General features: G+C 41.9%; 1 protein-coding gene across 4 annotated transcripts in view; it reads right to left on the minus strand.

Annotated features, from left to right (window-relative positions):
* Positions 1 to 22,625, minus strand: part of rab23 (RAB23, member RAS oncogene family) — a 75,883-nt gene that overhangs the window by 4,455 nt on the left and 48,803 nt on the right. For 2 of the 4 annotated variants that reach the window (XM_059982269.1, XM_059982268.1), the window contains exon 6: positions 13,525 to 13,614. In XM_059982269.1, coding sequence (XP_059838252.1) covers positions 13,525 to 13,614 — 90 coding nt within the window. Of the gene's footprint in view, positions 1 to 130; positions 11,308 to 13,524; positions 13,615 to 22,625 lie in introns of those variants that run through there. The other 2 variants (XR_009514408.1, XM_059982270.1) reach the window with 2 other exon arrangements.

Below are 22,625 nucleotides of genomic sequence, written 5' to 3' on the forward strand. Positions count from 1 at the left end.
GCGAATAATTGAATCTCGAAATCCACGGCACGTATGAGGTACTTGCATTCCGCTGAACACCACTTGAATGAACTCGATTACTGAGTTTGAATATATTTGGGAGAATAAACACCAGTAAAGAATTCATAAGTAAATTGATGGGCTTTTTTATTAAAATTGTTACATAGAAATGACAATTATAAAACTGTTCTAGTTTGTAGTGTGATTAGTTTTTAGTGTGGCACCTTGTAACAGATACATGCATAGGAGTTGGGAGAAACAAAATAAACAATTAACAAAATCTTTTTACCGGTTATAGTTGACCACAAAACTGATTTATTACACAGTTTAAAACAAATTCAGCAACAACTCATTAGTGTGCGAGGAGATCTCAATAGCAAATGCAAGTGTGCCTGAAAAATCACATTAGCACAGCCTCTTCATAATAATGAATTGGTTTCTTTGCAAGTTTAACAAGCCATTCTGAAATCAATAAAATACTCTGTGATAGTAAGTTACAATGCTGTGCATTACTGTACCTGATCAGAGCAAGAATGGGGGCACATCTAAACCAAAATCTCATGCCTTTGGAAAATTATGCCAATGGGATACACAGTGCTTTTATGATTTGCTTTTTGTCGGCTAAAAATACACAGCAGCCATTATGTTTCATTTATGATTTGAAAACCCACTTGTGCTTAACTAAATCTTTCTTTCAAAGCACAGACTATAAAACCAACATTAAACTCATCTCAGATCTGAGAAAATAGTTGAAGGTTTTCAAAGACTTTCTTTCTTCTTTCAAAGACTTGAAGGTTGATGGAAATTCTGATGAACATTATGTGACAATGAATGGAAAAAACCCCAGAAAATAATATGGAATGCATTTCCCTATATTTGTAAATGGGCACTTGCAATCACTAAGACAGTTAAACCCTTGGGCTTTCATTATCTAATCCAGTCCAGCCCAGAGGTGTGCCCTCCTTCACCACTGTTATATTTCGTTTTCAATGAGAATCTGGGTGGCTCAGCAAGTACTGCATCTGACCTCACACACTATTAAATCTCCAGAATTTACAGCAAACTGAAGTTTGCTGACTTCATATGGAACTAACTCTCGAGTGGCTTGACTGGGGCAAGTTTGAGAAGGGTTATTAGGATATTAGGCTTTACATCCGTTAGTGTACCCTACTTTTACCAGCAATTTCCTCAACAGGGGGAAGACTTTAAGACATAGTAGTAAAATTATGCCATCATGGCTGATTGGTTATCCCTCTCAACTCCATTTTCCTGCTGTTTCCACATAAACTTTGACACCCTTAAAAAGATTACAAAGAGAATGAACTGATGAATTGGAAAAGAGCTAATGTGGCTTCCTTTCTCACCTCAGAGAACATCTTTGGCTTTCATCTATTAAAAGATCTAAAGATCAGGAACAGGTTTTATAGGAAATATTTGGGAGACACTTCCACAGTGATGCTGGGAGTTTGGGTGAAGTCCATATCTGGCAATCATTAATATCATTAATCCAACAAGTTCAAGAGAAACTTCTTTCCTCAGTGAAATATAGTACTTTGTGTTATAGCTGGATAGATGCAAGGAGAAGCTGGTCAGCATGTGATGGAGAAGGAATGGAAGAACATGCCAACAGAGCAGGACAGTTAGCTGGAACAAAAACACCAAGGAAGACATGGGCAGTCAAATGGCCTGCTTGTGATGAACCACCTTGTAGTTCCTCGGGAGGTTTGATGGGACCATTCAGAACCCTAAAGGGTTTTGATAGAGTAAATTATGAGAAACATCTCCAGAGAAGGAAGATACATAACCAGAGAACACAGATAGGCAAAAGAACTAGAGGTGATGTGAGATCCCATACTTTATCCTTCAGGAGGGCCAAAGTCAGGCAGGCTGTCCTAGTGGACTGCTGCAAACAAGAGGGAGTTCAGAGAAGTGAGAAGGTGGGTACACATGCCTCCAATTTTCAGACTATGATCTGTTTGGTTTTGACTATTATTCTTGCACACTAACTGGGGTGGAATGAACTATATTTTATTCAACAAGCTGAAGTCTGGAAATTTACCAAGTTGAGTTAAAAAGCTGGAACAGGCCCAGGTTTCTGCAAGTAGCAGCCAAGTGAATGTTATTTGCTTGCCTGATTTCAACCACACCCATGCAAGTGGGTGTTACTTTCTTGTAAGCTTCCTTCATTGTGCAGTGCTCTGATCCAACTCTGGGTACAGTTCAGTGGAAACAAGCTGTATGACAACCAATTTTACCTCATGCACTGGGAAAGGGGGTGTGCAATTGGGAAAAATTCAAGGACAAGCTATAGGCCTATTTGGATATTCTAGAGACAGTATACACACTAACTGCGATGCCCCATGAGAATGCTGCAAGTACATGATGGGCTGGAAGGCATAGCAATTCCCTTTCCAATTAATGTGCATGCATAAAGGCAATGAACTCTGCAAAATATCTCAACAGCAACACAAAGGGTACCACAGAATGGTATCCTGGAACCAATTTTCCCCAAAGTACACTCACAGCTCATTGTCCCAGTCGTATGCTCAAGAGTTCTGACCACTTCAGTTCACTGGCAAGGGTGTGTTAGTGAAAGAACACTAAAAAAAACAGGATTTGGGAAATTAAAACAGGATACTGTAGGGAGTAAATTAGGCAATCAGCATTTGGTGAGAGACTGGCTAAAAATGGCCCCAAATGGCCTGACTCTCAGGCACCCACCAACAAATCCAACCTTAATTTAATTTAGGAGATGCAGAACTCAAATAAACCATTAAGTGAAGTAAACTTAACAGCTAATATGTTGATTTAACACTGATTGTATTTAAATACAACAAAAGTTTCCATATATATTGAATGTACAATAGGATTGTATAAAATAAAGTCTTCTACAGGGACTAATAGTGTTTACATTTTTGATAAAATGGACTGTATCTGTGCCGAGAAGTTCTGTGAACTTGGAAACCATTTTTTATGTTGTGAGGTCATATTCATGCGGGTTGGCAAAACTGAAGCTTGTACTTCAACTCATCAGTTCAAAAACGAGGCATACCTTTCCCTCTCAGAGGGTGATCCACAGCGCAATTCTAGCTTCTCTATCAAGAAGCACCAATAATACTCAAAATATGAACTCAATTGTTGGAGTATTTAATGAACAGAATTAGAAACCAACACCTCAGGTTCAATAATTGGGAGTCTAACTTCTGCAGACAATGATTATCTGAAATAGACCAGGGAACAAAACCACCTATCAATAGCTGGTTTGTTCTCAAAGCAAAAGAGGTACAAGGCGACAGACAACAGCCACAAAAATCCATTGATCAAATGAATGCTTACATAATTTATTATCTCCAGTACCTGAAATCTTACCAATAACTTTCCCTTTCACCAGAACCAAGGTCCAAGGAGCACAATTTCACATGTTCTGGCCACACATGAATATTGTTGCTCAACCCTGCAAAAATAAACAGATTGGTTCCTCACAGCTGCTGGCTAAACAACACAGTAACTCTTCCTCCAGAATTTGAAACTTTGAGCTGGAATAAATTTATGATGCAGATTGCATTTCATCTTGGGAAATCAGTGTGACTAACACTTTCACTGATTTGTGGGATCCAACAGCCCTGATACAAGTATCAGATTCCAGTTTTAGGACCAAATACAAATACCTGGAAACACTCAATAATTTATAGAGTGTTCTTTGTTCTGACGGAGTTTTTGAGAAAAATATTTACTTTTTTCTTCCAACAGACGCTACTTAACTTGCCAATTGCTTCCAGCATTTTCTGGTTTTATTTTAGATTTTTACTATCTACAGCTTTTGAGCTTGTCTGATGTTGTCAGTCCCCTGTTCTTGAAAATGGCTGTGTAATTAGTCAATGCTATTATATTAATCCTCAATATGGCTGGTCAGAAGCAGAAGAATAAATCAAGAAATAGAATAAGCTCTATTCTTCTGACATTGTTTAGGGAGAAGAGGAGTGAAGCTGATTGAAGTGAGGGTATTAGATTTCCAGCAGCAATTCATCAGAGTCCAAATAGCATAAAAAAGGGAAGAGATATGTTATATTTCTATTCTAAGACATATAGTGCAGCATATATTATGACGTGCACTGACCATGAAAGTGGCCAATTAACCCTAAGCCCAGTTTATGCTGTCCACATTCAAGCACTCACTCATACATTAGGATCAATTTGTAGCAGCCAGTTAACCAGACCATATTTCTTGTTCTGATAGGACAGGTGGGAAGAAGCAAAAGCAACAGAGAAAATCCACACAGTCAGAGATATCGTGCAGACTCTACACAGACAGCCCCAAAGCTGGCACTGAACCCAGGTCACTGCATTCTGTCTATTCCAACACCAATAAAGGACAAATGGTGGAATTTGCTCAATTAAATGAGAAACAGAGTGGGCAAGTTAATGGTTGTTTATGATGCTAATCATGAAGATGATAGTGATGTGAGGATATTTCACATTCTAGCAAAAGTGTTGATAATGATTTTTATGCCCCTGTTTTAGACAATAAATTATTTTAATAGTTTTAATGGGAACAGAACATCTATTACCCATCTTTTAAGAAAAGTAGATGTTCTATCTGGGTGGGTGGTGGGAGTCCTGAAGCTAAGGCAATTGTTCAACTAACAATGCCACCGTGCTGCCCAAGTTAAACTCAAATTCAAGATGGCTGAGAAATAAACAGCAATCACTAAGTTAAAGATTAGCTTTAGTGGTCACATGTACATAGAAACATACAGTGAAATGTGTCATTTGCGTCAACAACCAACTCAATCAGAGAACCTACTGCGGGTAACCCATAAGTGTTGCTTTGCTTCTGGCACCAACATGGCATGACCATAACTTACTAACCCTGACCTTTACATCTTTGGAATGAGGGAAGAAACCAGAACACCTGGAGGAAACTGAAGGTCACAGGGAGAACATACAAACTCCTCACGGAAAGCAGTGGAAACTGAACCCATCCACAGGCATTGTAAAGTGAATGTATGCAACACCCTGCAGGAGTGGTGCTAGGCAAACAAACTCTTAGATAGGCACATGGTTGACAGAAAAATGGAGAGCAATATAGGAGGGAAGGGTTAGATTTATCTTAAAGTAGGTTAGAAGATTGGCACAACATCATGGGCTGAATGGCCTCTACTGCACTGTAGTGTTCTACGTTAAGCTAACTGATATATGTTATCGTGCTGCCCACATCTCTGATCTCTAATCTCCCAGACTGGTTTTGATCGCGTGAGATGACACTGACCAAATCGAGAATGCTTAGCCCCTCGACCAAACTTATTGCCTCCTGGATTCTTCTAGCCATCAGGAAGTTGAATGCTGGGGGTGATGATGGATGAGTATGGTTGTGGTACATGGATGTGCCATCATGAGTTTACCATTACATCTGACCTTCTCCTGGCTGCCTTTTCTTCACATTCCAAGTTAGGCTGTGTTTAGATTCATAAAACATCACCTTACAGCATCATCTATTAATCTTAGTATGACAGCTCCAAGGCAATCAACATCAGATGCTAGAAATCTGAAATAAAAATGAAAAACACTGGAAACACTTGGAAAGTCAAGAAACATCTGTGGATAGAGAAACAAAATTCATGTTTCAGGTTGAAGACCCTGAACTACTTCTCTTACCACAAATTCTGCCTAAGCCGTTAAGTGTTTAATGCTTAATTTTTAATTTCATATACAGTACCTTCAAAAAGTATTCTGACCCAACAACTATTTTCACATTTTACTGACTCATTTTCAAAACTGAAAATATATTGAAGTAGGATTTTTTGTGCTAATCTACAAAACATTGCGCCCCGTCATGTCAAAAGAAAAATTCTAAAACCCATCACCAATTTACTAAAAATTAAAAACCAAAATTGTGAGGCTAAAAAGCATTCATCCCCTTTGTAATTACTATGCTAACTTTCCTCATCTGCAATACTGTATATTACCTTACCAACTAACACAATTTGTTAATGTAGAAAATTGGAGGATCGCCAGTTTACAATAAATTTATAAGAAGAATGTTTATCATACGAATAATTCATAAGAATGTCATATGAAGAGCATTTGACGGCTCTAGGTCTGTAGTCACCAGAATTCAGAAGAATGAAGGATGACATAATTGAAACCTATCGAATGATGAAAGACCTTGATAGAGTGGATGTAGGGCGGATGTTTTCAGTGGTGGGAAAGTCAAAGACCAGAGGCACAGCTTCAGAATATAGGTGTGTCCTTTTAGAACGGAGATGAGGAGGAATTTCTTTAGCCAGGGAGTAGAGTATCTGTGGAATTCTTTGCTACAGGCAGCTGTGGAGGCCAAGTTTATATGTATATTTAAGGCAGAGGCTGACAGATTCTTGATTGGTCAGGGCATGAAGGAATACAGGGAGAAGGCAGGAGATTGGGGCTGAGAGGAAAATTGGATCAGCTGTGATGAAATGGTTGTACTAAGGATGAAATACAAGAAGTAGCTTCCCCTTAGGTTGCCTGCAATGCAGTGTCTTTACAGGATGGGTGACTCTGACCATTGTCCTATTAAAAGGATCCTCTGCTCAGCATCTGAGAAGCAGGAACCATCGAATGTGTTACTCACAACTTGCCTTCTGTTTCATCCATCACCTGCATTTCGTGGCTTCACTGTAACCCAAGTAGGGAGGCTAACAGGTGCTCCACCTTCCCTAAAGGTGACCTGGAGGTAGCTGTGGTTAATGGTAACCTCATTACCCAGAGCAAATGCTCCACAGCCAGATGTAGTTTATCCTCATACCCAAGAGTACAATGTATACCCAGTATAAAACCAGAAAAGTAAAGAACAATGCGGCTTTGTGGAAAACACTGGAACCAGAAATGCAATTTTCATGCTACGGATGATCTGTGAACGAGCCATCTAGGTACAAAAAGACATCTACCTATGTTTCATTGACTGTACAAAAGCTTTTGACACTGTCAGACACCAAGATCTCCTGGAAATGCTTCAAGATCTTGACATAGATGGGGAAGATGTATGTTTCTTAAGAAACTTATACTGGGACCAGACAGCATCCATTAGAATTGAAGGGGAAGTGACTGAGTTGTGAATATCATGATGGAGTCAGGCAAGGTTGTGTCTTTTCACTCAACTTATTCAACCTGTATAGTGAAAATATCTTCAGAAGTATCAGATAGAGGATTCACAATTGGAGGCCATAATATAAATAACATCAGATATGCTGATGACATTGTACTAATAGCTTACTCAGAAACGAAACTTCAAGAACTACACACTATAGTGGCAGCAGAAAGTAATGGCAGAGGCCTCTCAATCAACACCAAGAAGAAAGTAACCATGGTCATCTCCAGAAAAGACAAACATCCCACAATGTGTGATCAAGATTGGAAATACAAACATCAAACAAGTCAACAAATTCAGATATCTTGGCAGCCAAATAACAAGTGATGGTAGGTGCGACACAGATAATCAAATACAGAATAGCAATGGCGAAAGAAGCTTTCCAGAAAATGAAGATCATATTAACAGACAGAAAGATGAGCATGTACACTAAAAACAGAATACTGCAGGGCTACATTTATTCTATCTTGATTTATGGAAGTGAATGCTGGACCATTTCCCCAGCAATGGAAAAGAGACTCGAAGCAGCTGAATTATGGTTCTACAGGAGAATGTTAAAAATATCGTGGACCACACACACATCAAATGAAGTAGTTCTCAGAAGAGCCCAAGCAGTTAGATCACTCATACCAACAATAAGAGAAAGACAACTCAGATTCCTAGGACACATCATGCGGAAAGATGAACTAGAAAAACTCATTCTCTGGAAAGATCGAGGGGAGCAAACCTAGAGGAAGACCTCGGCTTATGTACATCAAAAGCCTAGCCAGGTGGCTACACATTGAGGAAATGGAAGTCATCCAAAGAACAAGGGATAGATCTGTATGGAAAACCATGGTCACCAACATCTGCATCGGATATGGTACCTAGACAGACGACAGTGATGAAATGGCAGAGCAGACTCAATGGGCCAAATGGCCTAATTCTGCTCCTATATCTTAAGGTCCAACAATGTGGTAGGCTTTCAACAGACCAAACCAAAATGAATGGAAAAGAGCATTCAAGACAAGCCAGAGAAATGACAATAGAGAAGTACAGATCTGGGGAATAGTACCAGACCATCTCTAAAGTACTGACAATACCTCAGAGCTCAGTGCAGTCCATTGTGGAAAACTGGAAAAAATATGAAACTACAGCCACGCTGCTTAGGTCAGGCCACCCCTCTAAGCTTTGTTGCCACAGAAAAATGGCACTTGCAAGAGAGGCTAATGTGATGCAAACAGTTACTCTGAGTGAGCCGGAGAAGCCAGTGGCTGCAATTGGAGATGAAGTTCATGGCCAACAATCTCTAAAGTCTTACACAAAAAGGGCATTTATGGAGAGTGGCAAGGAAGAAGCCCTGGCGAAAACAAAAGGCATATCCTTGCCTGTAAATATTTCAAAGTGTCACTCAGAAGTCATTGTAAAGATGTGGAAGAAAGTCGTGTGGTCAAATAAGACTAAAGTAGAACTTTTTGGCCTCAACACTAAGCGGTATGTGTAGTATAAATATAATATTGTGCATCAGCCACATAGCACAATCCCTACTATACAGTATGGTGGAGGTAACATAATGCTACACAAATGTTTTTCAGCAGCAGGGACTGGAAATCAGGTCAGGATTGATGGTAAGATGAATCCTGCTAAATACAGAGAGACCATAGGTAAAAATCTGCCAGTAAGCTTAAACTGGGGAGGAGGTTCATCTTTCAGCTGGACAATGACCCAAAGCACACTGCCAGAGCAATCATGGAGCGGCTTCAAATGAAGGAAATTGATGTCCTTGACTGGCCCAGTCAGAGTCCTGTCCACTGCCATTCCCCAACTAACCTGGCACATCTTAAGCAAATTTTGCATGGAAGAATGGACAAATCTTTCTCATCATGTTGTGCAATGCTATAATACGAGAAGTCATTGGACTCCATGTCCATATCAATCCATACTCCCCCTTCTCCAGCCTTGTATCCCTTTTGCCAATCAACTTCCCAGCTCTTGATTTCATCCCTCCCCCTCCCACTTTCAAATCTCTTACTATCTCTTTTTTCCGTTAGTCCTGACAAAGTGTCTCGACCAGATGCTGCCTGGTCTGCTGTGTTCCACCAGCATTTTGTGAGAGTCATTGGACTTTATTTTGCTCAAAATGAAACAAACTGCTAGAAAAAGAAAATCTTTTTCTGTGAAAGATAAGCTTCATGCACTTGACACGATCAAGACTAAAAGTCAAACTCAAGTTGCACGAGACCTCAGGATACCGGAATCAATACTTTGTAGCTGGAAATCTCATGAAGAAAAGTTATGCACGTCACTTTGCAAAGTTGAAGAAGCAGGACTAAAAGCCAAACACCTGAAGAAAGCCAAAGATTAGAACACATAAGTTAAAACCACTCACGACTGGCAAATCTCGCTTGCCCCGCTGTCTCCACCATGTCAACATAAAGTCGTTCCCATTTGAGTACACGCACAGCAGCAATGCTTGGATGATAAGTGTCATCTTTGAGGATTGGTTTCACAAAATTTTTGTCCCTGCAGTCCACGCTCATTTGCATAAGCAAAAGCTAGAACCCAAATAGGGCAAAAATAGGGGTGTTTTAGGATGTTAGATCAACATTGGGTCAGTTTGAACCCTGATTTAGCGTGACCCCACTATGGAGCCAAATGATTGCGTTATAGTGGGGTTTCACTGTAGATACTTATCCATAAAGACCACTGGCTATAATAGCTGTAAGAGGTGGGTCAACTAAGAACTGAGGAAAGGGGGATGAATACTTTTGAGCTGTTAACATTTCAGTTTTTCAAGTTTTACAATTCTCCCTGTTTTGGGGCTCTACTGTGAAAAAAGCATATGACTCACAAATAAAAATTCTCAGTTAAATTGATCACAATCCCTGGTTGTATTTTTCATTGGGGTGAACAAAAGGTCGGGGGCTGAATACTTTTACAAGGCACTGTAATCCCACTAAGAAGCATGCATGGCAAATAATGGAAAGCAATTATCATTCAGTCATGAACTTGAGACACCTGGCTATGCAGAGTGGTAGGCGTTTTCAGCAAGCAAGCATAGCCACCTGCTATAGATCATTTAGAGACCTGGTTTAGGATCTGTTATGCTCTTGCAAGGACAATAGAAAGCAGTAATTGCAGTACTGACTTAGCACTTGTGCAAAACTCTTGCTGTGTAAGGAGACCCTTTTCAGGAAATGATGTGAATGTTGCATGCACACAAAAAACACATGATTACACATTCAATAGAAAAAATGTCTAAGCAGTCAGTCAGCAAATTCAGGAATACGAACATTCGAATACAAATGGCAATTCTTTTATACAAATTATCCAAACAATCAACTCAAAACATCTGAATATGAAAAAAAAATCTACTAGTAGCAAAATATCCTTCTCCAGGCTGCAGTCAACACTGAAATATTGCACAATTCATCAAAATTAGTTTCAAAAATTAACAACCACAAATGTAAAGCACAAATGGCAATGTTTATGTTATCTGTTCAAATGACAATAGATTTCCATAATTAATTGCAACTTTTTTCTTTGAAAAAAGTTAATTCCCTTAAGGACAGCATTATTAGCTGGACTGGAAATTCTCAATCCAGAATCTGGACTAGGCTCTTTTGAATGACACTTTTGCCAACCCATCACATTATGTTCATCGCTGCTCTCCCATTGGACAGCACTGTAGGTCTGGCTGAAGTCACACAATTGAGCGCACTGATTTTCAGAGTATAGCAGGTGACCAACTCGCAAACAAATCTATCAACTTGGAACAACCCATACAAAGCTTCAGCAATCAGACAGATCAGTTACCGTCCATTCTGTTCACAGACTGATAATGCTGGCTCAAACCAAACTCTCCAAACAATTTCCAAGCCATGAAGTCATTTGTTTGCAGAAAGCTTCTGCATAGGCAGAGCTGTCAGTTAGCCAAGTACTGCGTTTTCTGTAATTATTACCAACCACTGATGTATCAGAATATCTAAATTAAAAACCCCTCTTACTGGTCAGAACACTTCAACAGACAGTGAGTGTTAATTCTGGAGTGCAGGGGGATGGCTACAGCCTCCCACAGCGGCCCATGAGGCTTCTGTTCTTCTTGGTCCTCTGCTTGTTCGGTCGAAGGCTGATAACCTCACCACCGTTAATTGTGCTTGGGTTCTGCCCAGAGTGACTGCCACCAGCTGTGTTAAATACCCCTGCAGGAAGGAATTTCAGCAAATGAACAGGATTCATCTTGTGAACAGTTACCAGTCATTGTGCTCTCAATTCATGTAATTCAAAGGAAGAGCACTGAGGTAACACATCCCTCAAGCCTGCTCTCAAACTATACAGAGGGTTTTTCATAAAGGTAGTAACTACTTTTATCCCCTCCAAAACTTGGACTAACTTCAAAGGAATTAATAACTTTCCCACTCCCAAGTGTGACTGAAACTTCCCCAAAAATTAATTCCCCTCACTGATGACCAAGGTCCAATCCAATGCCTTCCCTCAACCTCAAGCCCCTCGAGGTTTGGCAACTAGAACAACGCTACTCCCAGTCATAGGTCAGAGCCATTAAAGCACAGACACCAGTGGAGGGAAAGGAAGTGAAAAAGAATTTTAGTGGCACAACATTGTGGATGAAGGACCTGTACTGTAAGGTAATGTTTTATGAGAAAGAATATGCAAGATGTTTCCTAGCCTTGAGTGTTTTGATCAGTTGCTCTTCCACACACCACCCACACGCACCTATCATTCCCCTCACTTGTTCTCACCTATCTCCTGCCAGATTGTACTCCTCCCTTCCCCCATCTTTTTATTTACTCCTTCCCCTTCCTGATGAAGAGTCTCAGCATGAAATATCAACTGTTTATTCCTCTCCACAGATGCTGCCTGACTTGCTGACTTCCTCAGCATCTTGTGTGTGTTAATCTATATTTGAAGCGATACCAGATGAGAATTTTTTCTCTTACTTTAGTCACCTAATTTCACATAGATCCTTCTGGATTAGGGTCGAAATTGTCATTTTTTATGGAGATGAACTTTATGTTCCTATTTGTATAATTACCTGTTTGTTCCATTTCAGCAAGGTGTAGTACAGCTGATTCTTTACCTTTGTTGTTTGTCTGTAAGCCTGGGAAATCATGGCAGTTTAAGAAAATCAAAGCTGTCCTTGTTAGAAAATTCCTGGCTTGTACTAGTATAAAGTACAAAGATTGACCACAAGGCAAGGTGTTCTTTTCTTTCCGCCTTATTTACAGTAGAGTTGGTTAAGGTTAGAATTAGGCTACATCCACACTAGGCTGGATAATTTTGAAAACGCCGGTTTTGCGTAAAAACGATAGGTGTCCACACTATGCGTTTTTAAAAATATCTCCGTCCACATTGAAACGGAGATGTCGGTGAATCTCCTCCTACTGTGCATGTGCAGGACACATCTACCGAGAATAAGCAACATGTTTGGTGTTGAATCTCACTGAAAGATCTGCTGCGAGTTTGTTCAGTTGCAGACTAGAAAAACTTAAATGACAGGCAGCTGTTGGCTCTCGTGCAGGAGGACTTAAAAGTAAAAAAAAACAAAAACTGAAGTATATGGAGGCATCCGACAGTGAGTTCACGGACAGTATGACCTGGCTGACGACAAACATTGAAAAACTGATTAACTCTGTTGCATTAATAAAGCACCTTGTTAAATGTGTAAAACATGTCTGCATCAGCATTATCTTGTATTTCCATACAATGTTACATTAGGCTGTTACACATCTATTGTCAGAGAAGTACTTGCATAAATAGGTAAACCACCTTCATATAAGCAAGGACAGAAAACAGGGCAAAGTGAGTATACTTTTTTATTCAGTAAGTTATGGGTCAAAGTATTTGATGAGTACATTTCTAACTCTTCTGGCTTCAGTCTCGTTGCTGTCTGTTCTGAAATTGTTAGGTTGTGTTCAAGAAAACAATGAAATGGTGCGCTGCCATCTGACAGCGTTTTCAGATTTCTCTGGTTACCCCGTCCACACTGATCTGCCCAAGTGGCGTTTTCAAAAATACACACTTTGGAGAGCGTTTCTGAAAAGCTCCGGTTTCAGGGGACGAAAACGCCGGAGGACGGAGGGTAAAAATGAAGAGAAAAAGGTTATGGATTTATCCAGTGTAGTGTGGACGTAGCCTTATTTACCTGCTGCTGTTCTTTATTTATTGGAATGAATGTTTAGTAAGGCTGTAATCACAAGATTTTCACTTCATTCTTAACTTTTGAAGAACCTTGTGGACAATGCCATCTCCAAATCCAACAATGCTGTTTTAACAATGGAAGTCTTTCAAAGCTCAGATACTGTAAATATGACATTGTTAAAAGAGAAAAAAATTAAAGAAAATTCTGTTATGCCCTAGAGATGTTTACGAGTATCAGCTGAAGTTAAGGCAGAACATACCGATGCGATTGCTTGTTGAGTGCACTTGTTCTTCTTCAGTGGTTTGCTGTTTGAGTCGCTGAAGGTACTTCTCAGCCAGGTACTTGAAAACTGTGGAGACAATAACTTAAGTTTGTACCTGACAATTATGTTTCCTTTCAAAAGCCATTATCAAGTGCAATGCACATGACTTGGGTGTGATCATTTTGCTTAAAGTCTCATTGCCCAGAGAAATGGATTGTTTTTAAACAAAATGTATTAAAAATGTCACTAGTTTCAAGAACTTATGAGTTGAAATAATTTTAACAGCATTCCAAAAGAAGCACAATACACCTAGCGATGAAAAATTAGTATTTAATCATTTTATCCTATCAATGCACAGTTTTTTCCTCAGCAGTTTGATTGAGGCACGGCTGTGCAAGCGCGTGGACGTCAGCGAGTTAGGCCGGCGGATAGTAGGATTTAAAAATAAGACAGCTTTGCAGAGTGGGCAACAGAGTTGAGGCAGACAGTAGGAGGGCTTTGGCTCACCCAGGCTTAGGCAATAATGGGTCGAGGCCTGTTAAGTTATTTGCAAGGAATAGGAAGTATGTCTGTGAGGCCAGTGTTCTGTACTGACTGCCTGATTTGGGATATTCGGAAGACTCCCAACCTCCCGGACAGCCACATCTGTGCCAGGTGCATCATGCTGCAGATCCTTAGGGACTGTTTTAGGGAACTGGAGATGCAGCTCATGATCTTTGTCTGGTCATGGAAAATGAAGAAGTGATAGAGAGAAGCTATAGGCAAGTAGTCACACCGGGGCCTCAAGAGAAAATAAGTGGGTACCAGTCAGGAGAGGGAAGGGCAAGAGTCAGATACTAGAAAGTACCCAGAGGCTGTCCCCCTTAACAATAAGTACTCCTGCTTGTGTACTGTTGGGGGGGTACGACCAACCTTGGGGAAGCAACAGTGGCTGCACCTCTGGCAGAGTCTGGCCCTGTGGCTCAGAAGGGTAGGGAAAGGAAGAAGATGGCATCAGCGGGATCACAGATGATTCTCTGGATGCAGCAAAGAAACGCGGATGATAGTTTGCCTCCTAGGTGCCAGGGTCCGGGATGTTTCTGATTGCATCCACGATATCCTGAAGTGGGAAGGTGAACAACCAGAGGTCGTGGTACATATTGGTACCAACGACATAGGGAGGAAAAGAGAGGAGGTCCTGAAAACAGACTACAAGGAGTTAGGAAAGAAGTTGAGAAGCAGGGGCTCAAAAGTAGTTATCTCTGGATTACTGCCTGTGCCATGCAACAGTGAGTATAGGAACAGAATGAGGTGGAGGATAAATGCGTGGCAGAAGGAATGGAAAAGGAGGCAAGGATTCAGATTTCTGGATCATTGGGACCTCTGTTGGGGCAGGTGTGATCTGTACAAAAAGGACAGCTGCACTTGAATCCGAGGGGGAACCAATATCCTGGTGGTGAGTTGGGGGAGTTTAAACTAGAATTGTTGGGGGGTGGGAACCAAACTGAAGAGATGAAGAGGCAGTTGGCTCACAAATAGAGAAAGCTTATAGGCATTGTGAGGGGGGGATAGGAAAGTGATAGAGAAGGGAGGCGTTCAGACTGATGTATCTATATTCATGCAAGAAGCATCATGAACAAAGCAGATGAGCTTAGAGTGTAGATCAGTACTTGGAGCTATGATGTTGTGGTCATTACAGGGATGGCTCAGGGGCAGGAATGGTTGCTTTAAGTACCAGGCTTTAGATGTTTCAGAAAGGACAAGGAAGAGGTGGGGGCGTGGCACTGCTATTCAGAGATAGTGTCATGGCTGCAGAAAAGGAGGAAGTCATGGAGGGATTGTCTACTGAGTCTCTGTGGGTGGAAGTTAGAAACAGGAAGGGGTCAATAACTCCACTGGGTGTTTTTTTTTATAGACTACTCAACAGTAACATCGAGGAGCAGAGAGGAAGACAGATTCTGGAAATATGCAATAATAAACAGGGTTGTTGTAGTGGGAGATTTTAATTTCCCAAATATTGATTGGCATCTCCCTACAGCAAGGGGTTTGGATGGAGTGGAGTTTGTCAGGTGTGTTCAGGAAGGTTTCCTGATACAATATGTAGATAAGCCTACAAGAGGAGAGGCTGTACTTGATCTGGTATTGGGAAATGAACCTGGTCAGGTGTCAGGTCTCTCAGTGGGAGAGCATTTTGGAGATAATGATCACAATTCTCTCTCCTTTACCAGAGCATTGGAGAGGGATAGGAACAGACAAGTTAGGGAAACGTTTAATTGGAGTAAGGGGAAATATGAAGCTATCAAGCAGGAACTTGGAAGCATAAATTGGGAACAGGTGTTCTTAGGGAAATGTATGGCTGAAATGTGGCAAATGTTCAGGGGATATTTGCATGATGTTCTGCATAGGTACCTTCCAATCAGACAGGGAAAGGATGTAAGGTACAGGAACCATGGTGAACGAAGACTATTGAAAATCTAGTCAAGAAGAAAAGTTTATGAAAGGTTTAAAAAAAAACTAGGTAATGATAGAGATCTAGAAAATTATAAGGCTGGCAGGATGAAGCTTAAGAATGAAATCAGGAGAGCTAGAAGAGGCCATGAGAAGGCCTTAGAAAGCAGAATTAAGGAAATTCTACAAGTATGTGAATAGCAAGAGGATAAGACATGAGAGAACAGGACCGATCGAGTGTGACAGTGAAACCAGAGGAGATAGCGGAGATACTTAACAAATACTTTGCTTCAGGATTCATTATGAAAAAGGACCTTGGAGATTGTAGGGATGACTTACAGTGGACTGAAAAGCTTGAGCATATAGACATTAAGAAATAGAATGTGCTGGAGCTTTTGGAAAGCATCAAGTTGGATAAGTCACCGGGACTGTGGGAGGCAAGGGAGGAAATTGCTGAGCCTCTGGCAATGATCTTTGTGGACATTCCGGAGAATTGCAGGGTTGCAGATGTTGTTCCCTTATTCAAGAAAGGGAATAGAGATAGCCCAGGAAGTTATAGACCAGTGAGCTTTACTTCAGTGGTTGGTAAGCTGATGGAGATCATCCTGAGAGGCAAGATTTATGAACATTTGGAGAGGAATAATATAATTAGGATGAGTCAGCAGGGTTTTATCAAAGGCAGGTTGTGCTTTACAAGCCTAACTGAATTGAGGATGTGACTAAACACATGGATGAAGGAAGAGCAGTAGATATAGTGTAGAAAGATTTCAGCAAGGCATTTGATAAGGTACCCCATGCAAAGGTTATTGAGAAAGTAAGGAGGCATGGGATCCAAGAGGACATTGCTTTGTGGATCCAGAACTGGCTTGCCCACAGAAGGCAGAGTGGTTGGAGACAGGTCACATTCTGCATGGAAGTCAGTGACCAGTGGTGTGCCACTGGGATCTGCTCTGGGACCCTTTCTCTTCATGATTTTTGTAAATGACCTGGATAAGGAAGTGGAGGGATGGGTTAGTAAATTTGCTGATGAAAGAAAGGTTGGGGGTGTTGTGGATAGTGTGGAGGGCTGTCAGAGGTTACAGCAGGACTTTGATAGGATGCAAAATTGGGCTGAGAAGTGGCAGATGGAGTTCAACCCAGATAAGTGTAAGATGGTTTATTTTGGTCAGTCAAATCTGATGGCAGAATATAGTATTAATGGTAAGATTCTTGGCAGTGTGGAGGATCAGAGTGATCTTGGCATCCGGGTCCATAGGACACTCAAAGCAGCTGTGCAGGTTGACTGTGTGGTTAAGAAGGCATATGGTGCATTGGCCTTCATCAACCACGGGACTGAGTTTAAGAGCCGAGAGTAATGTTACAGCTATATCGGACCCTGGTCAGACCCCTCTTGGAGTACTGTGCTCATTTCTGTACACCTCACTACAGGAACAATAATAAGACAATAGAACAATACAGCACAGTACAAGCCCTTCGGCCCACAATATTATGCCGACCCTTAAACCTTGCCTCCCATATACCCCCCCCCCCCCACCTTAAATTCCTCCATATACCTGTCTAATAGTCTCTTAAATTTCACTAGTGTACCTGCCTCCACCACTGACTCAGGCAGTGCATTCCACACATTCTGAGTAAAAAAAAAACCCTCTTCTAATATCCCCCTTGAACTTCCCTCCCCTTACCTTAAAGCTACGCCCTCTTCTATTAAGCAGTGGTGCCCTGGGGAAGAGGCAGTGGCTGCCCAATCTATCTATTCCTCTTAATATCTTGTATATCTCTATCATGTCTCCTCTCATTCTCCTTCTGTCCAGAGAGTAAAGCCCTAGCTTCCTTAATCTCTGATCATAACGTATACTCTTTAAATCAGGCAGCATCCTGGTAAATCTCCTCTGTACCCTTTCTAATGCTTCCTATAATGAGGAGACCAGAACTGGACACAGTACTCCAAGTGTGGCCTAACCAGAGTTTTATAGAGATGCATTATTATCCTGCAACTCTTAAACTCTATCCCTTGACTTATGAAAGCTAACACTCCATAAGCTTTCTTAACTACCCTATCTACCTATGAGGCAACTTTCAGGGATCTGTGAACATGTACCCAGATCCCTCAGCTCCTCCACACTTCCAAGTATCCTGCCATTTACTTTGTACTCTGCCTTGGAGTTTGTCCTTCCAAAATGTACCACCTCACACTTCTCTGGGTTGAACTCCACCTGCCACTTCTGCATCCTATCTGCAATCTTCGACAATCCTCTACACTATCTACAACACCACCAACCTTTGTGTCATCTGCAAACTTGCCAACCCACCCTTCTACCCCCACATCCAGGTTGTCAATAAAAATCACGAAAAGTAGAGGTCCCAGGACCAATCCTTGTGGAACACCACTAGTCATAACCCTCCAATCCAAATGTACTCCCTCCATCACGACCCTCTGCTTTCTGCAGGCAAGCCAATTCTAAATCCATCTGGCCAAACTTCCCTGGATACTATGCCTTCTGACTTTCTGAGTAAGCCTACTGTGTGGTAACTTGTCAAATGCCTTACTAAAATCCATGTAGATCACATCCACTGAACTACCCTCATCTATATGCCTGGTCACCTCCTCAAAGAACTCTATCAGGCTTGTTAGGCATGAACTGTCCTTCACAAAGCCATGCCGACTGTCCCTGATCAGATCATGATTCTCTAAATGTCCATAGATTCTATCTCTAAGAATCTTTTCCAATGGCTTTCCCACCACAGACATAAGGCTCACAGGTCTATAATTACCCAAATTATTCCTACTACCTTTTTTGAACAAGGGTACAACATTCGCCTCCCTCCAATCCACCGGTACCATTCCCGTGGACAACGAGGACATAAAGATCCTAGCCAGAGGCTCAGCAATCTCTTCCCTTGCCTCGTGAAGCAGCCTGGGGAATATTTCGTCAGGCCTGGGGTACTTAACCGTCCTAATGTATTTTAGCAACTCCAACACCTCTTCTTCCTTAATAGCAACGTGCTCCGGAACATCAACCTCACCCATATTGCCCTCAGCATCAAGTTCCCTCTGTTTGGTGAATACCGAAGAGAAGTATTCATTGAGGACCTTGCTCACATCCACAGCCTCCAGGGACATCTTCCCTGCAAAAACATCATTCCAATTCACACCTGCAAGTTCTAGCCTTATAGCCTCATAATTTGCCCTTCCCCAATTAAAAATGTTCCTGCCTTCTTTGATTCTATCCTTTTCCCTGATAATGTTAAAGGCCAGGGAGCCGTGGCCTTTGTCCCCCAGATGTTCACCCACCAGATCTGTGACCTGATCTGGTTCGTTAGCTAATACTAGATCCAGTATGGCATTCCCCTAGTCGGCCTGTCAACATACTGTGACTGGAATCCATCCTGGACACAATTAAACTCTGCCCCATCTAAACCATTGGAACTAATCAGGTGCCAAACAATGTTAGGGAAGTTAAAGTCACCCATGATAACAACCCTGTTATTTTTGCACCTTTCCAAAATCTGCCTCCCAATCTGCTCCTCGATATCTCCGCTGCTACCAGGGGGCCTATAGAATACTCCCAATAGAGTAACTGCTCCCTTCCTGTTCCTGACTTCTATCCATACTGACTCAAGAGGATCCTGCTACATTACCCACCCTTTCTGTAGCTGTAGTAGTATCCCTGACCAGTAATGCCACCCTCCTCCTCTTTCCCCCCACCCCATCCCTTTTAAAGCACTGAAATCCAGGAATATTGAGAATCCATTCCTGCCCTGGTGTCAGCCAAGTCTCTGTAATGGCCACTACATCAAAATTCCACGTATGTATCCAAGCTCTCAGTTCATCACCTTTGTTCCTGATGCTTCTTGCATTGAAGTACACACACTTTAGCCCTTCTACCTTACTACCTTTACACCCTTTATTCTGTTTCTCTTTCCACAAAGCCTCTTGATGTGTTAGATCTGGCTTTACTCCATGCACTATACTTGCAGCTCTCACATGACCTTTATCCTCCTCCACCTCACTATCTGCTCTTAACAGTATGGTTCCCCCCCCCCCCACCCCGCAAATCTAGTTTAAACCTCCCAGAGCAGTACTTGGAAACCTTCCCGCAAAGGATGTTAGTCCCCCTCCAGTTCAAGTGCAACCTGTCCCATCGGAACAGGTCCCACCTTCCCCGGAACAAGGCCCAATTGTCCAGAAACATGAAGTCCTCCCACCTGTACCAACTCCTTAGCCATGTATTTAACTGCATTAACTGCAGGGTGGCACGGGTAGCTGTCCTGAGATTGCAACCCTGGAGGTCCTGTCCTTCAACTTTGCACCTGCGTCCCTAAATTTTCTTTCCAGGACCTCCTCCTTCTTCTTATCCATGTCATTGGTCCCTACATGGACCACAACATCTGGCTGCTCACCGTCCCTCTTGAGAATACTGAGAACTCAATCCGAGATATCGCGGACCCTGGCACTAGGGAAGCAACAGACCATCCGGGATTCTCAATCTCTTCCACAGAATCTCCTATCTGTCCCCCTAACTATCGAATCCCATCACTACTGCTCTCCTCTTTTCCCTCCTTCCATTCTGAGCTCAGGGTCCAGTCTCGGTGCCAGAGACGCAACCACTGCAACTTGTCCCTGGTCGTCCCCACCAACAGTATCCAAAGAGGTATACTAATTATTGATGGGAATGGCCACAGGGGTGCTCTGCTCATTCTGTCTATTCCCCTTCCCTCTCCTGACAGTCACCCAGCTACCTGCCTTCTGACTTCTAGGGGTGACTATCTCCCTGTAACTCCTGTTTATTTCTGCCTCTGCCTCACGAATGATCCGAAGTTCATCCAGCTCCATTTCCCTAATTCGGTTTGTCAGGAGCTGCAGCTGGATGCATCTTTTACAGGTGTAGCCATCAGGGACAATTGTGCTCACTCTGACTTCCCACATACTGCAAACGAAGCACTCGACTGCCCTAACTGCTGCCTCCATTACCTACTCCTAAGTTAATTAGAGTTATTAAAGGAGCTAACCCGGCCTTACCTCACTTGGAGTGAAGCTCGTCCTCAGCCTCTGCTTGCCGAAGCCTCTCAAGCCAAAGCCTTCCTACTCTGTCTCCCACTACTCCATTGCCCGCTACTACGTCGCCTGCACCATTAATCTGCTCACTTTTTAAACTCTCCTGCTGTCTCAAGGGCCAACTTTCACGCACTTGCGCAGTCGTGCCCCATTCAAACTGCCGAAGAAATGACCTCCCCTTTTCAATCTGCTCGCTGTTTAAATTCTCCCACTGTCTCATGGACTGACTTTCACGCGCTTGAAAAGGTTGTGGAAACTACAGAAAGGGTGCACAGGAGATTTACAAGCTGTTGCCTGGATTGGGAGCATGTTTTATGAGAATAGGTTGAGTGAATAGGTTTGCCTTTTTTCCTTGGAGCAACGGATGATGAGAGGTGACCTGATAGAGGTGTATAAGATGATGAGAGGCATTGAGCGTGTGGATAGTCAGAGACTCTTCCCAGAGCTGAAATGGCTAACACAAGAAGGCACAGTTTTAAGGTGCTTGTAAGGAGGTACAGAGGAGATGTCAAGGGTAAGTAGTTGTTTTTTCTTTTTACACAGAGAGTAGTGAGTGCATGGAATGGGCTGCTGGCAACGGTGGTGGAGGCAGATACGATAGGGTCTTTTACGAGACTCCCAGATAGGTGCATGGAATTTAGAAAAATAGAGGGCTATGGGTAATCCCAGGTAATTTCTAAAGTAAGTACATGTTTGGCACAGCATCGTGGGCTGAAGGGCCTGTATTATGTTGTAGATTTTCTATGTTTTAATTTGTTTCCTTTGTTAAAGCACCCCACCAAAGAAACAACACAGACACAAATTTCTGGAAAATGCTGAAGGGAGATGGAATAAACAAAAGATATTTTTAAAAATCCAGAGATAAGATAATATCTGTGCACTTTACACACAATTTTGTCAATTTAAAAAGCTTCAGCGTCTTTCAGTGGCAGATTAATTTCTTCATCTATTATTGTTGCTATTTCCCAAACCAGATCAGGAAGATCAGAGAGATACCAGCAGTGACAGTACCGGAAAGGAACTGGATGAATAAGCAAAAGCTTTCTTATGGACATTCTACTGGCAAGCATCAATTTCTTCCCTTCAATGTTCATTGCTAAATTCTAAGTTAAAGCAAGTTTCTATAATTTCATCCATGGATTGAAAATGATGTAATTGACATTTCTATCTTCATTTAAAACAATGTAATTTTACACAAAAAAAAACTAATGTATCCAGTAGGTGCAAGTTCCCACTTGCTTCAAAAAGGCAACAATTATACCATTGCCTAAGAAGAATAATGTGAGCTGCTTAATGACTATTGTCTGGTAGCACTCACATCTATAGTGATGAAATGCTTTGAGAGGTTAGTCATGACTAGGCTGAACTCTTGCCTCAGTGAGGACCTGGAATCATTGCAATTTGCCTATCACCACAATAGAGAAGTTGCAGAACCTGGGCCTCTGTACCTCTTTCTGCAATTGGATCCTCAACTTCCTAACTGGAAGACCACAATCTGTGCAGATTGGTGATAACATCTCCTCCTCGCTGATGACGAACACTGGTGCATCTAGCCCACTGCTCGACTCTGTCTATACCCATGACTAAGTGGCTAGGCATAGCTCAAATACCATCT

This window comes from Hypanus sabinus, chromosome 10 (genome assembly GCF_030144855.1).
Source record: "Hypanus sabinus isolate sHypSab1 chromosome 10, sHypSab1.hap1, whole genome shotgun sequence".
Taxonomy (NCBI): domain Eukaryota; kingdom Metazoa; phylum Chordata; class Chondrichthyes; order Myliobatiformes; family Dasyatidae; genus Hypanus; species Hypanus sabinus.